General features: G+C 43.4%; 1 protein-coding gene across 3 annotated transcripts in view; it reads left to right on the top strand.

Moving 5' to 3' along the window:
• Window positions 1-14,920, top strand: part of LOC141163824 (catenin alpha-2) — a 1,318,034-nt gene extending 1,303,114 nt beyond the window's left edge. For all 3 annotated transcript variants that reach the window (XM_073649181.1, XM_073649182.1, XM_073649183.1), the window contains one exon: window positions 13,668-14,920. In XM_073649181.1, coding sequence (XP_073505282.1) covers window positions 13,668-13,955 — 288 coding nt within the window. In that variant the 3' untranslated portion in view covers window positions 13,956-14,920. The remainder of the gene's footprint in view (window positions 1-13,667) is intronic.
• Window positions 14,921-16,029: the final 1,109 nt, after the last annotated feature.

Raw genomic sequence — 16,029 nt, 5'->3', positions numbered from 1 at the left:
CCTCACTAGGCTATACACACTAACGGCAGCTTGCCGCGCTTCACCAATCTCATGGCGCCGGCACACCTTAAGCTCTATCTGGGCTCCCTGAATCTAGCTAGCAGGAGCCTCGTGCTCCACTGCTGAACTATTAACTGAGTTCTCTAGACTAGACTGAGCTCCACTGCAGACTGACCTCTCTTAGGCTTCTCTACTGCAGGAACTTTTCAGAGGAACTGAACTGCCTAGCTCCACCTTCCCTATTTATATCCCTAACGGGCTCCCTCTGCTGGTCTGAGGTGGAAGGTGGAGATGTGTGAATGTTTATGGGGGCCTCTTGTGTAGGATTCAATCAATGCACTCTTCTAGGATCTGTGATACCAAGCGCACATTGACTGGAAGCACGTCAACAACTGCATCCTCAACCACAACTCTGCCTCTGACCACAAGTCGTAGTGGTTCTTCAGGTCGCATGGGCTCTATGCTTTGCATAGCCTGGGCGTTTTTTCAGATCGTTAAGGATGACCCAACTTGTGTTATCTGTAATATTTGTCACCAAAAGCTAAGTAGAGGCCAAAAAATCCATAGTTTGAGTACTTCATGCATGTACCGTCACATGGATATGAAGCATAAGTTGCAGTGGGAAGCTGACTGTGCTACAATGCGGCCTAGCGGGCCGGGCCAACCACCGTCTGCACCATCTTGTGCATCCGCAGCCTCTTCATCCTCTGTGACTGGGGGGACAGCAGTCACACATGTTTTTGGACGCAGACCTGCCACCTCTTTACCCGCAACAGCCAGTGTGATTGGCAGGTCGTCAGTTCATTGGGAAGTGGAAACACCTGCTGGTGTTGAGCGCTCTCCGACATCGAGAGCACCACCTTTGGATCAAGGCAACCTAACATGTCCGCCTGCATCTTCCTCACAGACCGGCAGTTTGCCGTGGACACCCTACTCAACCCCGTCTAAGCACAACAGCCAGCCCTCGGTCCCTCAGATGTGGAAAAGTAAAAGACCATTTCCTCCTAGCCATGACAAAGCTAAGAGGTTGAATTTCACCATCTGCAAGCTGTTGGCTACAGAAATGCTGCCTTTCCGCCTGGAGGACACAGAGGATTTTCGAGACCTTATGTCCGTCGCAGTGCCCCAGTACCAGATGCCCAGTCGGCACTACTTCTCAAAGAAAGGTGTGCCTGCGCTCCACCAGCATGTCGCACACAACATCACCGCTTCTTTGAGAAACTCTGTGTGTGACAGGGTGCTTTTCACCACAGACACTTGGACGAGTAGGCATGGACAGGGGCGTTACATGTCGCTGACTGGGCACTGGGTAACTATGGTGAAAGCAGGACAAGGGGCTGCTGTCCAAGTCTTACCGTCCCCACGAGTTGTGCGTCAATCCTCTTTATCTCGAAGTTCCTCCACTGCTTCTGCCTCCTCAACCTCCTCTCGGTCCTCCACCTGCACCCAAAGCCTGTCTGGTAATGCCACCTGCTTTCTAACTGCACAGAAGGAATCCTGCACACCTCCTTACTATGCTGGCAGCAGGGCTCAACGGCATCAGTGTTTACTTTGAAATGTCTGGGAAATGTGAGTCACACAGCTGAGGAGTTGTGGTCAGCTCTGGAGACCCAGTTTCATGAATGGTTGTCTCCACTGGACCTGCAACCAGGGAAGGCCGTGTGCGACAATGCTGCAAATCTGGGTGCGTCCCTTCGCCGGGGCAATGTCACACACGTGCCTTGTATGGCTCACGTGTTGAACCTGGTTGTCCAGCAATTTTTAGCCCACTATCCCGGACTAGATGGCCTTCTGTAGAGGGCACGGTTGCTGTGTGCTCACTTCGGCCATTCGCATCCCGCAGCTCAACGACTTACATCTCTACAGAAGTCGTTGGGCCTGCCAGTTCACCGGCTGAAATGCGATGTGCCGACACGGTGGAATTCAACTCTGCACATGTTGCAGTGACTGTGGCAGCACTGACAAGCCCTGGTGCAATACGTTCTGATGTATAACGTGGGCCAACGAAATCCAGAGGTGGGGCAAATCACGCTGCAGGAGTGGTCTCAGATCAGGGACCTATGAAGTTGACTCGCCCCCTGGGCCGTGGGGTACCCGGAGCCGGGCCGGTAGACGCTGGAGGTTGTAGTCACTGTGGCGGATAATCGGTCCGTGACCCAGGTAGGTCAATCCAAGGGTAATTTGTATATATGGGTTTTATAATGTCCGACTACGCCACCTGTGGAGTGCGGCCAAAGGGGCCGCCGCTGTGGAATAGTCCTCTGAAGCTGGTGGTTTTGCAGCAATGGTATTATTACTCCCCACAGGAAGAGTGTAGCTTCAGGGCAGGGTGGGTGGATGATGGTGGTTGTAGTGCAGGGAGTCAGTAATGAACACAGAGTCCGTGTGATGCAGTCCCAAGATCTTTACTCTCAGTTGTTGCAGTCCAGATTACAGATACCAGAGCAATCTACCCCGTCGTGCTGTGCATACTCAGTGAAGGGCTCAGTCCACCCCCAGATAGCTCCGGAGTACTAAGCAGGACCCCCTTCTGTGTGTCCTTTCTCTGGCCTTCTCCCTGCACCTCACACCCAGTGACACTTCTATCCGGTATCCTCGGGCATTGGCGGCCGACGTGTGCTCCGTCCCCTGGGTCCTATGTGGCTACCTTCTTAGTGAGACTGGTGTGGACTTTGGCCTGCAGTACATGAAATGCTGCAGCTTCCGATTTCTAGTTGAGCCTTGCTGTTTCTCCGCTAGTTGAGGCACCGGTTACCCTTATCTGGCCTGACCCCTCTACCTCCTGGTAGCAGCGGGAGTATGGGTGGCCTTCTGCACGGCCCGTACCCATAGGGTCCCTTCAGTTCCTGGAGCCTTCCTACTCCCACTCCTCTCTTCTCTCCTTCAGTCCTAGGCCTCCCAGGCTAGGCACGCCTCCGGAGCAGAGCTCATGCAGAGCCTCTGCTCCTGTCACTTTTCCTCCTCTGACTGGCTTGCTCTTTCTAAGATGGCTTCCTATTTATACTTTCCCTGTCATGTGCTCCCCTAAGCTGCTCCCCTAAGCACCCACTACATAGGACCCTCCCGCCAGCTAGGGACCTGGAACTGTGCTCTCCCTTAGGAGAAATCTCGCCCTACCCCCACTGCGGGTATGTGTTGGATTCAGGTGTTAGGGTCCCGAGCCATACGCCTTCCTTACCTGAGGGTGAGATGCCACACCTCTGGGTGAGATGCAGTAACTCTGTGGCGACAGAACCCTCAGGGGCGCCACACACCCTTCTGCACAGTTTTGAAATGGCGACGAAGATGTTTAGTGCTGACAACGATGCTATTATCAGCATGACTATTCCGGTGATTTACATGCTGGAGCACACATTAAACAGAATTCAGAGTCAGGTGGTGGGACAAGAGGAGGTGGAGGAAGTAGAGGAGGAGTCGTATGCGGAAGGGATAACATCTCCAAGGTCCAAACTGTCGGCAGCACCAAGGCGGCAGGCATGGGAGGGTGGGGGAGAGGGATTAACCAGGGCGCATGGTAGCTGCCAAACTGTTGAGGAAGGTGCAGGAGCCGAGGGAGAAGTGGAGGACGAACTGGCGATGGGCATGGAAGACTCATCAGATGAGGGAGACCTTGATCACATTTCTGTTGTGCGAGGTTGGGGGGAGAGGGCAGAGGAAGGAAGCATGATTCTTACCTCGCTACCAACACAACAAGGACTTGGTCCTCCTGGATGCGCAAGACACATGAGTGCCTTCTTGCTGCACTACTTGCAACATGACCCTCGGATTGTCAGAATTCGAAGTAATCCCGACTACTGGGTTGCCACACTCTTAGATCTCCGGTACAAAAGTAAATTTGCCGAAATAATTCCTGCCATAAGAAGGGATTTACGCATGCAGGAGTATCTGCAGACGCTGTTGCAGAATCTTACATGTGCTTTTCCACAAAACACCAGTGGTGCACGTAGTGAATCTCACAGTTCTAACTTGCCAACCGTGGGACTGTCGAGTCTTCATCACTCAAACCGTAACAGTAACACAGTATCTGCTGGTAACAGCAATTTTATGGAATCGTTTCACCACTTTTTTAAACCATCCTTTGCAAGGCCACAGGAGACAAGAAGTCTGACACATTGTCAACGCCTAGAGAGGATGATACAGGAGTATCTCCAAGTGAACATCGAAGCCATGACTGTGTCACTGGACCCTTGCTCATTTTGGGATTCCAATCTGGAAAAATGGCCGGAGCTCGCCACTCATGCCTTGGAGATCTTGTCATGCCCTGCAGCCAGCGTTCTCTCTGAACGTGTGTTCAGCGCTGCTGGTGGTGTGCTGACAGATAAGCGCACGCGGCTGTCCACTGAGAATGTAGACAGACTCACGTTCATAAAGATGAACAAATCATAGATTCGCAATGACTTTTCTACCTCTGTGTCATCCTGGGGAGACTTAAAGCTTGAGGATTTGGTAAAATCACCTCACCAACCATTTTAAGCAACTGTTGGGCAATTGATGCCACTTAACCGTAGAACGCATGACCATAAAAATCTACACTTTCACATACCTGGGGCCTTTTAGGCCCGTGTGCAAATAACATGGAATAACTCAAACTCAAATGACAAACAACTATATACATTAATAATACCTAGAGTTTCAAAATTCTAACTAAAGTAATCTTGCAGAAAATAGAAAACAATTAACAGGGCGGGCCTGCGAGGCTGCAGGTATGCGTTCTATGGTTAATTGGTGTCTGTGCCACAATTTTGGGAAAAAATGGAGACTCTTTTTGGAGTCCCCTTGCTGTGTCTTACGTGACGTTGGCATCGTCAATTCCTGCTTTGTTGGGTCGCTCCCCCCCCCCTTTTAACTGTAAGAAACTACATACACTATGGCTTTGGGTAACACAGATGGTTGAGTCTGAAGAGCTGTTTACTCAGAGGTCTGCTCCAAAGCTTCAGTGTCTGCTAGTCAGCGTAGAATTTTTAACTGCATCTAGACTAGGCAATACTTTGGGCGTTGTATCCCAGCTGCGAAGCTAGCTGCACCGCCTGTGTATCTAATAACAATTTTTAAATGCATCTAGCCTAGGCAGACTGTGGGGACCCCCAACCAAACCCAGATGCTCAGCCCCCCTACCGCACCCCTTTCCTTGACAATACAATAATGTAACTCTTACAACTGGATGGGTGAGGATCGATCACAGCTTTATTAACTCTTTATACTCAGTCCATTAGAAAGGCATTTTATTTCTAAAATATTTCAGCTTGTTGCCGCATGCCCTGGGTCTCCACTCCGGCAAGTTGGCCAACAAGTGTAACTCTCCAACATGTCCTTTCTATTTCCAGGCCACGGAGGATCCTGCGTTCTCGTATGCAGGACTCGGACCCCCACCCATCACTCTTAATGCTTGTTCCACTCCGTCCTGGAGTCCTGACAGGAATATGTCCAGTCCAATATCCATTATGTGAACACCGTTGGGCCGTATGAGGCCTGCTTTATCTCCTTCCAGTTGTCGGTGTCGTATCACTACACCGCCTCTGTCTCTTCTAAATTTTGAGTATTAAAAGCGAGTGTAGTGCTACAATTAGTTAAAACTTAACATTTATTACAACTGAATAAAAAAGTAATACACAAGTCCAAAGGACCTAAAAACAAGTATAAGCCTGTCTGTGATAGTGAGTGACCCTAACAATCAATAGCTCATTATGTCCAGGAATATAACCATATGTGATACCAACATAGTTTACCTGTAACATCACACAGAAAATGGCGGGAAAATAGTAACAGAGCTCTCAAGACAGTGTCTCAAATGTATCGTGTCTCAGCCCACAAGAACCTTAATACATTTACACAATTGATGGTGAGCCTTTAAACACCTATAAATATGTTAATGGAACGACCTCACCAGATAGAATGTTGGTTCTTGCTCTCTGGCTTTAAGACAGCTCCATGTGATGGGGCATCCAAAACCTTATTCAGCCTCCAGCAACTCACAGCACACCGCTCCCAACGTGTTTCATTGCCTGAGCTAATCATCAGGGGAGAAGAGGGTGTCATGCGGTATAGAAGCTGGCATCAAACGCTCAGCTTATCCATTAGACAGCAAGAACCAACATTCTATCTGGTGAGGTCGTTCCATTAACATATTTATAGGTGTTTAAAGGCTCACCATCAATTGTGTAAATGTATTAAGGTTCTTGTGGGCTGAGACACGATACGTTTGAGACACTGTCTTGAGAGCTCTGTTACTATTTTCCTGCCATTTTCTGTGTGATGTTACAGGTAAACTATGTTGGTATCACATATGGTTATATTCCTGGACATAATGAGCTATTGATTGTTAGGGTCACTCACTATCACAGACAGGCTTATACTTGTTTTTAGGTCCTTTGGACTTGTGTATTACTTTTTTATTCAGTTGTAATAAATGTTAAGTTTTAACTAATTGTAGCACTACACTCGCTTTTAATACTCATTTTTCCTGTGTGGTTTTCTTGAACCCCTATTGCTGTACCTTGCTCTTCTAAATTTTGCCATCCAAATATTTATTACCCGCCTTGTCCGTTCGATGGCCGTGATGTCTCGCGCACCTTGCCATACCGCTATCGGCACAATCTCTGACCATACTATAGCTAGTTTTGTGAAAAATTCCCTGAAGCGCTCAGTGTCTAGTTTCATTATTGCCATTAGTTATGCGCTCTTGTGATGACCTAGGTTGTTCCCCCTGGCCTGTATAACTAAGATGACCAGACCTCTTGCCTTTCTCCCTACCTTGATTACCTCCATTAGTACCTGTGGCCATTGCAGGCCTCTAAAACCTCTCCAGTTGAAATATGTGTTATGAAACTCTAACTTCCTCCCGCCTGGGCGGACTTTCACCCTTTTTTCTGCCCAATATGTATATGAGTGGCCTATCACCCACACTGTTGGCTTAGCGTCACCTGTAAAAGAAACAAACCACATTAGGATAACAAGTCCGGTCTTGTGTATCTCGCCAAACACGTGGATCGCCATCTCCCTATCCTCTGAACTTCTGTTTCTGACAGTCCTGCTCTTGCTGCTTCCGTGGCCGCGCCTATGCGGAATGAGTGTGTCCCTTAATCTTTGGGGTGGTTCTCTGCCGATGTTAGGCATTTATTAAATATAGCTTGGAACTGGTATCTTGATAATGGCGTTCCATCAATGTGTGATAGGAATAAATTACTTTGTGATCTGACGGTTATATATGTTTTTACTATTGTTATCCCACTCAGTGTACCGTTTGTGGGTTGTAGAAGTACCCAAGTGTCCCTGCCGGCTGGAACCGTTTTCGATTGGCGTATGCGTAGACGTATTGCATTATTGGCTATGACTACGTCCTGGTGTAATAAGCCTCCACTGGTGGTAATTTTGGATTGAGGGACTAATTCGCTTATGCATAGCGCCCCGAAGAAGGCGATCACAAATGCAGTAGACAGTAGTGTTGCTTCAAATTGTGAGTGTCATGTTAATGGCGTTAGGGATATGATGTGAGAAATCAGTTTTAGTGACACGGGACGGGACGTCTACAATCCTGACTTGGCTGACCCCTTTTCCACCCTTTTATGGATTGTCTGATGATGAATCTTTGTCACATCTCCCCAATTCAGTAGTTGGAAGTGAAATGCTACTCCGGTCAGACACCGCTGCGCTGACGCCCCTGATATGCCCCTCATCATTAGCTGGTGGAAAAATTCTATGGTGACTTGTGATCTGGCTTGTACACATTGGTCAACCCGTCTGCCTGCTACTAGTCTTGTCCACTCTTCCCATGCCTTACCGTATGCTTGCCATGTAGACGGGGCAACTGACGCTCTGATTAATGGCATCAACTATTCGCCACTAGATTCCATAGGGAGGGTGGGCAACTGTGGCTCGATGGGTGGGCGTTGGGTAAGAGATCTGTGAAAATCTGCCAATTGAATTGTTATAAAGCGTTAGCAGCAGCTTTAGACCCCTCAGCATAGTGGCTAGCGCGGACCCATACATTGTGTTTTAGTCACAGGAATGCTAGCCGGCGTAGTAGGCCTAGCACTGGGAGAGACGATGATGCCATCTTATTAAAACAGTGCGCTAGGCTGGTGTTTTTTGTTATGAAGTGTATATTTTTGTTAGCCAGGCGCGCGCCCCATATTTCTATTGCTACCACTGTTGGGAAGAAAAATTATTTTCAGGGCTAGATTCAGCTAAAAATTATTATTAATTTCAAAGCTGGTGGAGCTTGGTATAGATGGCCTAATACAATGAGTACCACACACTGCTACAAGCCCAAATATTTTTTCAGAGATAGATGCAGAAAAAAATTAGATTAAATTTGCAACCTGATGGAGGTCAGTATAGATGGACTAATAGAACAAGTCCCACACACTGCTAGAAGCCGAAATATTTTTTCAGAGCTAGATGCAGAAAAAAATTAGATTGAATTTGCAACCTGATGGAGGTCTGTATAGATGGACTAATAGAACAAGTCCCACACACTGCTAGAAGCCTAAATATTTTTTCAGAGCTAGATGCAGAAAAAAATTAGATTGAATTTGCTACCTGGTGGAGGTTAGTATAGATGGACTAATAGAATGATGCTATGGCCAAAAGGTTTTACTACACTAGGTGCAGTAAAAAAATTTGTATTCTATACACAGGTGGTGTAGCTTGCAACACAGATAGGCTACTCCACTGACTAACACACTCTGCAATAGGCCAAAAAGGATTTGCTTTGCTAGCTTTAGCCAAATGCTGTGAAAAAAACTTGCACAGCACTGGCACAGACCTTCCTGGCAAAAAGTGATAGGAAATGATGTAACTTAGTCCTGAAAAGGACTGCAATTACTATTAGTCTTTGCTCCCAACCTATCTATTTAATAGCACTGATCTGCCTGATAAAAGTGGTAGGAAATGATGTAACCTCGTCCTCAAAAGGACTGCAATCACAACTATTCCCTACTCCCAAGCTATCTGTAGATTTGTGCGAAAATTGGCATGAAATTAACACTGAAAGTATAGCGCACACAGCAACAGCAGTGCCGTCTAACACGCAGCTGCAGCAGTGAGAAAATGGTGGCGACGGGGAAAATGGCTGGGTCTTATAGGGCAAGGACATGTGACATACACTGCCAATGACACATGCCCTTGCTTGTGTGAAAAAAAGCACTTCGCTCCGTGTGAGCGCTGCTGATAGGCTGACAGATTGCACCTCCCCACTGTAAATGTGGGAAAGAGAAAAAAAAATGGAGATCTTCATTATTCCTGCAGAGATCCATCCCCTGCCCACCCCCCCGCCCCGCTGTACACTCAAACTGCGTATTAACATTAATTTTCAGCATTACTGAGAAAAAATCCAGTTATGATTTTGTTGCATGAACAGTTATCGAACATAACCTCGAACAGCCAAATGTTTTTCAAATCGTTCGTGTTCGCCGAATGGCTCGAACACTGCCCAAAACAGCTCGAATTTGAGATTGGCAAACAGTTCGAGTCGAACAACGCTCATCTCTATTCGAGACGCATCACTGCTGGTTATTGAAGACGTCAATTACTAGGAAATATTAAACATTCGGAGTTATTCGATACGGTTCAAAGTATAACACACTTTTTCTTCAGGAAACAACCACAAATGTGTAATACTTTGAAACGCGTCGCTGCTGGTTATTGAAGACGTTTATTACAAGGAAATATTAAACATCCGGAGTTATTCAACACGTTTCAAAGTATAACACACTTCTACTTCAGGAAACAGTCACATATGTGTTATACTTTGAAACGCGTCACTGCTGGTTATTGAAGACGTCAATTACTAGGAAATATTAAACATTCAGAGTTATTCGACACATTTCAAAGTATAACACACTTCTTCTTCAAGAAACAACCACATATGTGTTATACTTCGAAACGCATGTTTAACATTTCCTGGCAATTGATGTCTTCAATAACCAGCTGCGCAAAATAACTCCACAAATCTTCCCTACTGTTATTAACCCCTTCACGACATATAAAATGCATGTACGTCATTTGTCATTTCCCTGCCTTTGTCTTTCCCAGCAGATGAAAGACAGCAGTGCCAGCAGTGGGGGTGCGTCATTCCACATGCCCATTGGCACACCCGTGACTTTATCGTGGGGCGGCAATGGGTTGTCATTACAACTGGGGGTCTGCTGATGACCCCTGTGCCTGTCATTACGATCCTCCTGTGTATGCCGTCTCATTGCTGGGGTTCATAGGAGATTGTGATTTTCTGTATACATAACAGTGTTGATGTACTGCTATGTATAGAAGAAGCGATCAGATAATCAAAGCTTCAAGTCCCCCAAGGAGACTATTAAATGCAGTTAAAAAGAAAAAATTACACATGAGAGAAAAATAAAGAAAAATAAAAAATGAAATCACAAATCAAAAATAAAACAGTAAAAAAAACAAATTTGGTTTCCCTGAGTTTGTTAACGTCCATTCTATCAAGATATAAAGTAAATTAATTCAATTGGTAAACAGCGAAATGAGAAAAATAATCAAAATGCAAGCATTATGTTTTTTTTGGCTACCCCAATATTACAATAAAGTGTAATAAGAAGTGATCAAAACATTGTATCTACCCAAAATGGTATTAGTAAAAACATCAGCTCAGGGTGCATAAAATAAGCCATCACACTGCCTCATATCCCGGAAAGTGAAAATGTTGCAGGTCTCAGAAAATGGTGACAATGGTGATAAAAGCAATTTTTTTTTTGCAGAATGATATTGCAAGGTCAGTTTTACTATATAGTAAACATGATAAATAAAAAAAAAAATTGAACAAAAAAACAATTGTGGATTTGCACTTTTTTGCAATTTCAAAGCACTTGGAATTTTTTCCCATTTTTCAGTACACTATGTGGCAGAGAGAATAGAGTCATTCAAAAGTACAACTCGTCTCGCTAAAAAACAAGCCATAATATGGCTATGTGGAAGGAAAAATAAAAATGTTATGGCTCTTGGAAGAAGGAGAGGTAAAAACAAAAATGAAAAAATGGAAAATCGCCATGTCATGATAGAGTTAAAGTGTATTGTATGAAAGAAGCTACCATCTAATGGAGGTGTTACTACCGTAAAAGGGATCTGTTATATAGGTGGAATGTGCCATGATCTTCTTAGATGGAAAAAAAAGTTTCTTTCTTAGCCTCTTGAATGGTAAAATATGAGCAAAAGAATATTTGAACCACCAAGAGAAGTATCCAATGCATAAGTGTTAGGGTGAACACTTTGGTATGTTCACTAGCTGCCTGCTCCTGGCCTAATGGATATGATCAAGTGCATGCAAGAAAGAATAACATCAGACACACACACAGTCAGATGTAAGCTCTCCTTGATCAGCTATGGCACAGCTCCAAGTGTCTTTATTCAACCTGAACATAGACTTATATAAACTGTATATAGGGGCTCGGTTAGCCCTACAATGGGAGTAACCAGATGTATTCATTGGTTAGTCCATGGGCAGATCCATGAGGTCATCAGGGTGGGTTGGTCCATGAGGTCATCAGGGGCGTGGTCCATGAGGTCATCAGGGTGGGTTGGTCCATGAGGTCATCCGGGGGCGTGGCCAATGAGGTCATCAGGGTGGATTGGTTAGTCCTTCTATAGAATGCAGCTTCCTCCCAGAACTTCCTTGTACGACAGGATGTAGTCGTAAATTAAGTCTCCACCTTTTCCACATGTTCAAAAGGATGTAGTCATAGGTCCAGTTGCCATCTTGAATAACAGAGCATGGTGTGAAGAAGCAGAAAATGGCAGCCATCTTTTGATCTAAACAAGCTTATGTAAGGTGAAATAATAAACTTTGTGGGTCTTTTCTCTCAATCTCCTATGTCTTGAAGTTAATTAAGTATTTGATCCTATGGCTCTCCTCAACATAGGAAAGTTTGATTCATCACGTCCTGCTTGGTTGTGATGTACCAGTATATGGAGACTCTTACAACGCGTTTCAGAGAAAAACAATGTCCTTCATCAGATCCCTTTTATGGTAGGAACAACTCCATTGGATGGTAGCTTCTTTCATACAATTCACTTTAATGTGTTCAAAAGGTCATTTGAAATTAGTTTGGTATCTGATTACTTAACTTTGAAAAGTTTTTATTAGCCTACTTATTTTTGCATGCATTTATTTTTTAAATTTGTGAGCACGCAGGGACTCTATTATTTTTGCGATTGCGGCTCTATTAACTTCAGGTGGGAGTGCTAGTGTGCCATGTACAGCACTGTTGCAAACTAAAAAATTCAACACCCCCAGCCTGAGTGTTTGCCTTTTAAAGGGATAGTCCAAGACGTATAAAAATTAAGCTAGCTGTAAGAAACATTATAAAAAAAAAATCAAAACATTCCTGGGATCTCCAACAGTCTTCGTCTATTTTCCTTGTGCCATAGCAGATGTGACCACTGTATCCAATCACTGTCCACAACAATGATGCCTGTACAGCAAAATATGACTACTGAGGCAAATAAATGAATACAAAGGACATATACAACTATGGCAAGTAATTCTTCTAGGAAAATATGAAAAGACTGATGGTGACCACCATGCTTGGAATGGTGAGAAATTTTACAGATGAGTTATGAATTACAGCATTACCTGTAACTAGTCTATTTTTTATTCTAAATCTTGAACCTTTCCTTTAAATATATTTCTCAAATGATACAAAAATAATGAAAGTTTACAATGTAATTAAAAGTGGATGCATTACCTTGGGACCCTGAAAGATATCATTTTAAGGGATCCCCAATTTTGACAGCTATGATATTGGTAGCCCACAATGTGATTGGTTATCATAAAAGCATCTGACCCTTTTTTAAATGCCCAAACATATTGTCTGCATTACAATATTCTGTGGCAGGATATTCCTCAATTGCATTACTCTAACTGTAAAGATCCTTTTACTGTTCACATGCCAGAATTGCTTTTTTTCTCCACACGTATTCAATGTCACTTGGTCCTTTTGTAAGGTCCTTGGATATTACATTCAGATGTGTGGGGCAGATGTCAGCATTAATGGTCTCTGAACGTAGAGCCTACTGATATAATGTAGAGGCCAAGAAGTCTTTGCAAGATGATGAGTCCCAATATATCTCAACCTTCCCTTTACAATATTATCTTCTTAGAGTAAAATACATAAGTATGCCCAGCTTCATATTTCATTATTAAAAAGCTGTACTCAGAATATTTATTATCTATCCGACATATTTGATTTGGTGATGAATTCAACCATTGGGTCCTCCATCGGTCATAAAGATGGGGCTCGGGTGACCTGTTATCTATAACTCAACAGTCAACAAGATCGGATAGTGAAAGTATGGGGAAGAAGTTTTGAGGTTGCAGGCTCTCTTCTTTCTACTGCATATAGCTGTTTCTACGTATTTCCTATCTATAGAGAGGTTTTAAGATAGTCATGTTCTTCCACTTTCTATTATTTTCAGTTAAATTCAAGTCACAAGGGACAGGGTATCCTAATTCGACTCCCAACCAGTTCTGATCTTACTAACATGGAAGACTTTCTTTCAACACCTTTCAGACTTCATAACCATAACTTTTGTCTTGGATCATGGGAGGACATCTACTCAATCTGTGATTTTGTTTAATTCATTCATAGATAAAGAACAGCTTTTAATGAATACATAAAAAATTACACCTTTGTGTTTTTTCTTTCTTGCAGTTGGACAGTGCCACGTCCCTTATTCAGGCTGCCAAAAATCTGATGAATGCCGTTGTGCTCACCGTGAAGGCCTCCTACGTAGCCTCAACCAAGTACCAGAAGATCTACGGCACGGCAGCGGTCAACTCTCCCGTTGTATCTTGGAAGATGAAGGCTCCAGAGAAGAAGCCACTAGTAAAAAGGGAAAAACCAGAAGAATTCCAGACCCGAGTAAGAAGAGGATCTCAAAAGAAGCACATCTCGCCAGTCCAGGCTCTTAGTGAATTTAAAGCAATGGATTCATTCTAGAACTCTAGGCTTTACTAACAAGATATTTTTTTTTAAAGAAGTCATTTTGTATGCTTACCTGCCGACTTGTATGCGTCCGGCATGAACTCAACCTTAGCAGTGTCAGTTTTTGCATGCTATCCCCAGATTTTATTGGAGCTAAGATCCATAATAAAGCAAGTCCATTGAACGCTGGTAAAATTAAAATTAAAAGGGTAAAAAGTGTTTGCCCTTCTCCGGCCCCTTTTTAAGCTTTAGATCCAGATGAGCATTCAACTAACAGAGGACTAAAAGAAAATAAATAAATGCAAAAAAAGGGAGCGTGAAATGCATGCTGGAACCATTAGGTTGGCAGGTATCTTAAGAGATGAAAGACTTATGGTAGATCATTCAGCTTGTAATGCTTTTGTTTAGTGCAATCTATGCCTAGCAAATATGCCTAAATGTGTGGCCCAGATGATAAGCGTACATCCTCGTGATAGTATGTGGCTTTTTAAGTATCAATTAATAACCTTAACCTAAAGCTTATCACTTATTATTGTGTATTCTGTTCTCTATGTTACAAAGTGTTATTTAATATGTTAATAATTAGTCCCCACTCCCCAGAACTGATAACCTAACAGCTACTGTAGCTAAGTCTATGTATTGGTGTGTGTGAAGCACATTGAGATGATATGGCCTATATTATTAGTTTTGACATTTGGACACGGAAGTGGATTTGTACACGACATGCAGTGGTGGCATCCATTTTTTGCCGTCTACATGTCCAATTAATCGGTCAATGTCACTAGTCTAGAGGCTAAATGAATATTAGTTCAATGGCTGCCACCAGTGTGCATGTGGGGTTTCCATTTTAACATATCTATTTGGAAAACATAACAATGTGGCAGCTTAAAAGCAAACTGTAGATATTCAACAGCTTGGACTAGAGGTGCCGGCCATGACTTTGTAACCAGTAACTCAATAAAGTCATAAATTCCCTCAAATTGTATGTTTATTTGCTTTTTTAGTGTTTTATGTCACCATTTATGATGAATTTGCGTCTTATTTATAATACCTCCAGGACATTGTCACTCTTCGAAAAAGAGCTTTCCCACTATTATGCAGTAGGAGTAGCAGATAATGGATGATTGGCACACCAATTTTACATTCTAGATTCCTCATTATTTTTAAAGACCATATGAATTACTTGATGGTTCTGATGATTTGAAAAACTCTGCTGTCTAGAATAACATGGTCTTTTTATATTATTTTAATGAGATGCTGCTATGTGAAATTATTAGGTCTGAGTTTGATTCATGTTGAAGGAGTTGGCCAGGACTCACTTGTTCAGACTGCTGCAATGCTGATGCTCCAGTGGACCTCACCAGTCTTTGTTTACTTCCTTGAAGCGATGATCATGCACATGTACAATCGTTTGAACTCTACAGCCATTCGCTAGAGTCAGGGGTCTTTCACCATAAATGCTAGTATCACCACAATGGTAAAGTGCATATAGTTTACAGCACATCATCAATGTGGTAAACAGAAACCGGTGAGAACCACTGGAGCATCAGCACTGGAGCTGAAGAGGATCAAACATTTACTGTTGAAAGCCACATTTTTTTAATCCAAGACTACTCATTTAAGAAACAATTTGAAGTCCTTGGTACATAATGCAAAACCAATTAATAGTGATTTAATTTATTGTGTGATATTTCTAATACTGGTCCTTGAAGCATCTATGTCCAAGTGCAGCTGCTAACTTTGCACCACTATAGATGTGCCCTTTTTCTCTTACACCTTAAAGTTTGCCATAGGTGTTAGCTTTTCAATAGTGAATTCTATTATTTCAACTAGTTTTATTGAAAAAGTAGTCTTTTGTGTCTAGGCTATCTCCAACCCAATGAATGAATCTAGGCTTTAACAGGATGTGTTTTTCCTTACTGATCATGTTGGTTGTCCCTGAGATAAATATCACCAAAAATAAAATATATTGAAGTCATTTTTCTACCCCACTATCCATAAGATGAACATATGTGGAAGACTTGGATGAATGCTAGTTGTACATAGTTCTTGTTGCAGTTATGGTTATGACTAGTGATGGGCTAGCACT

Source organism: Phyllobates terribilis, unplaced genomic scaffold (assembly GCF_046119375.1).
Source record: "Phyllobates terribilis strain yellow unplaced genomic scaffold, ASM4611937v1 Scaffold_1__5_contigs__length_1240528914, whole genome shotgun sequence".
NCBI classification, from domain to species: Eukaryota; Metazoa; Chordata; class Amphibia; order Anura; family Dendrobatidae; genus Phyllobates; species Phyllobates terribilis.
Note: the sequence above shows the minus strand (reverse complement) of the source record. Positions and strands in the feature narration are given on the sequence as shown.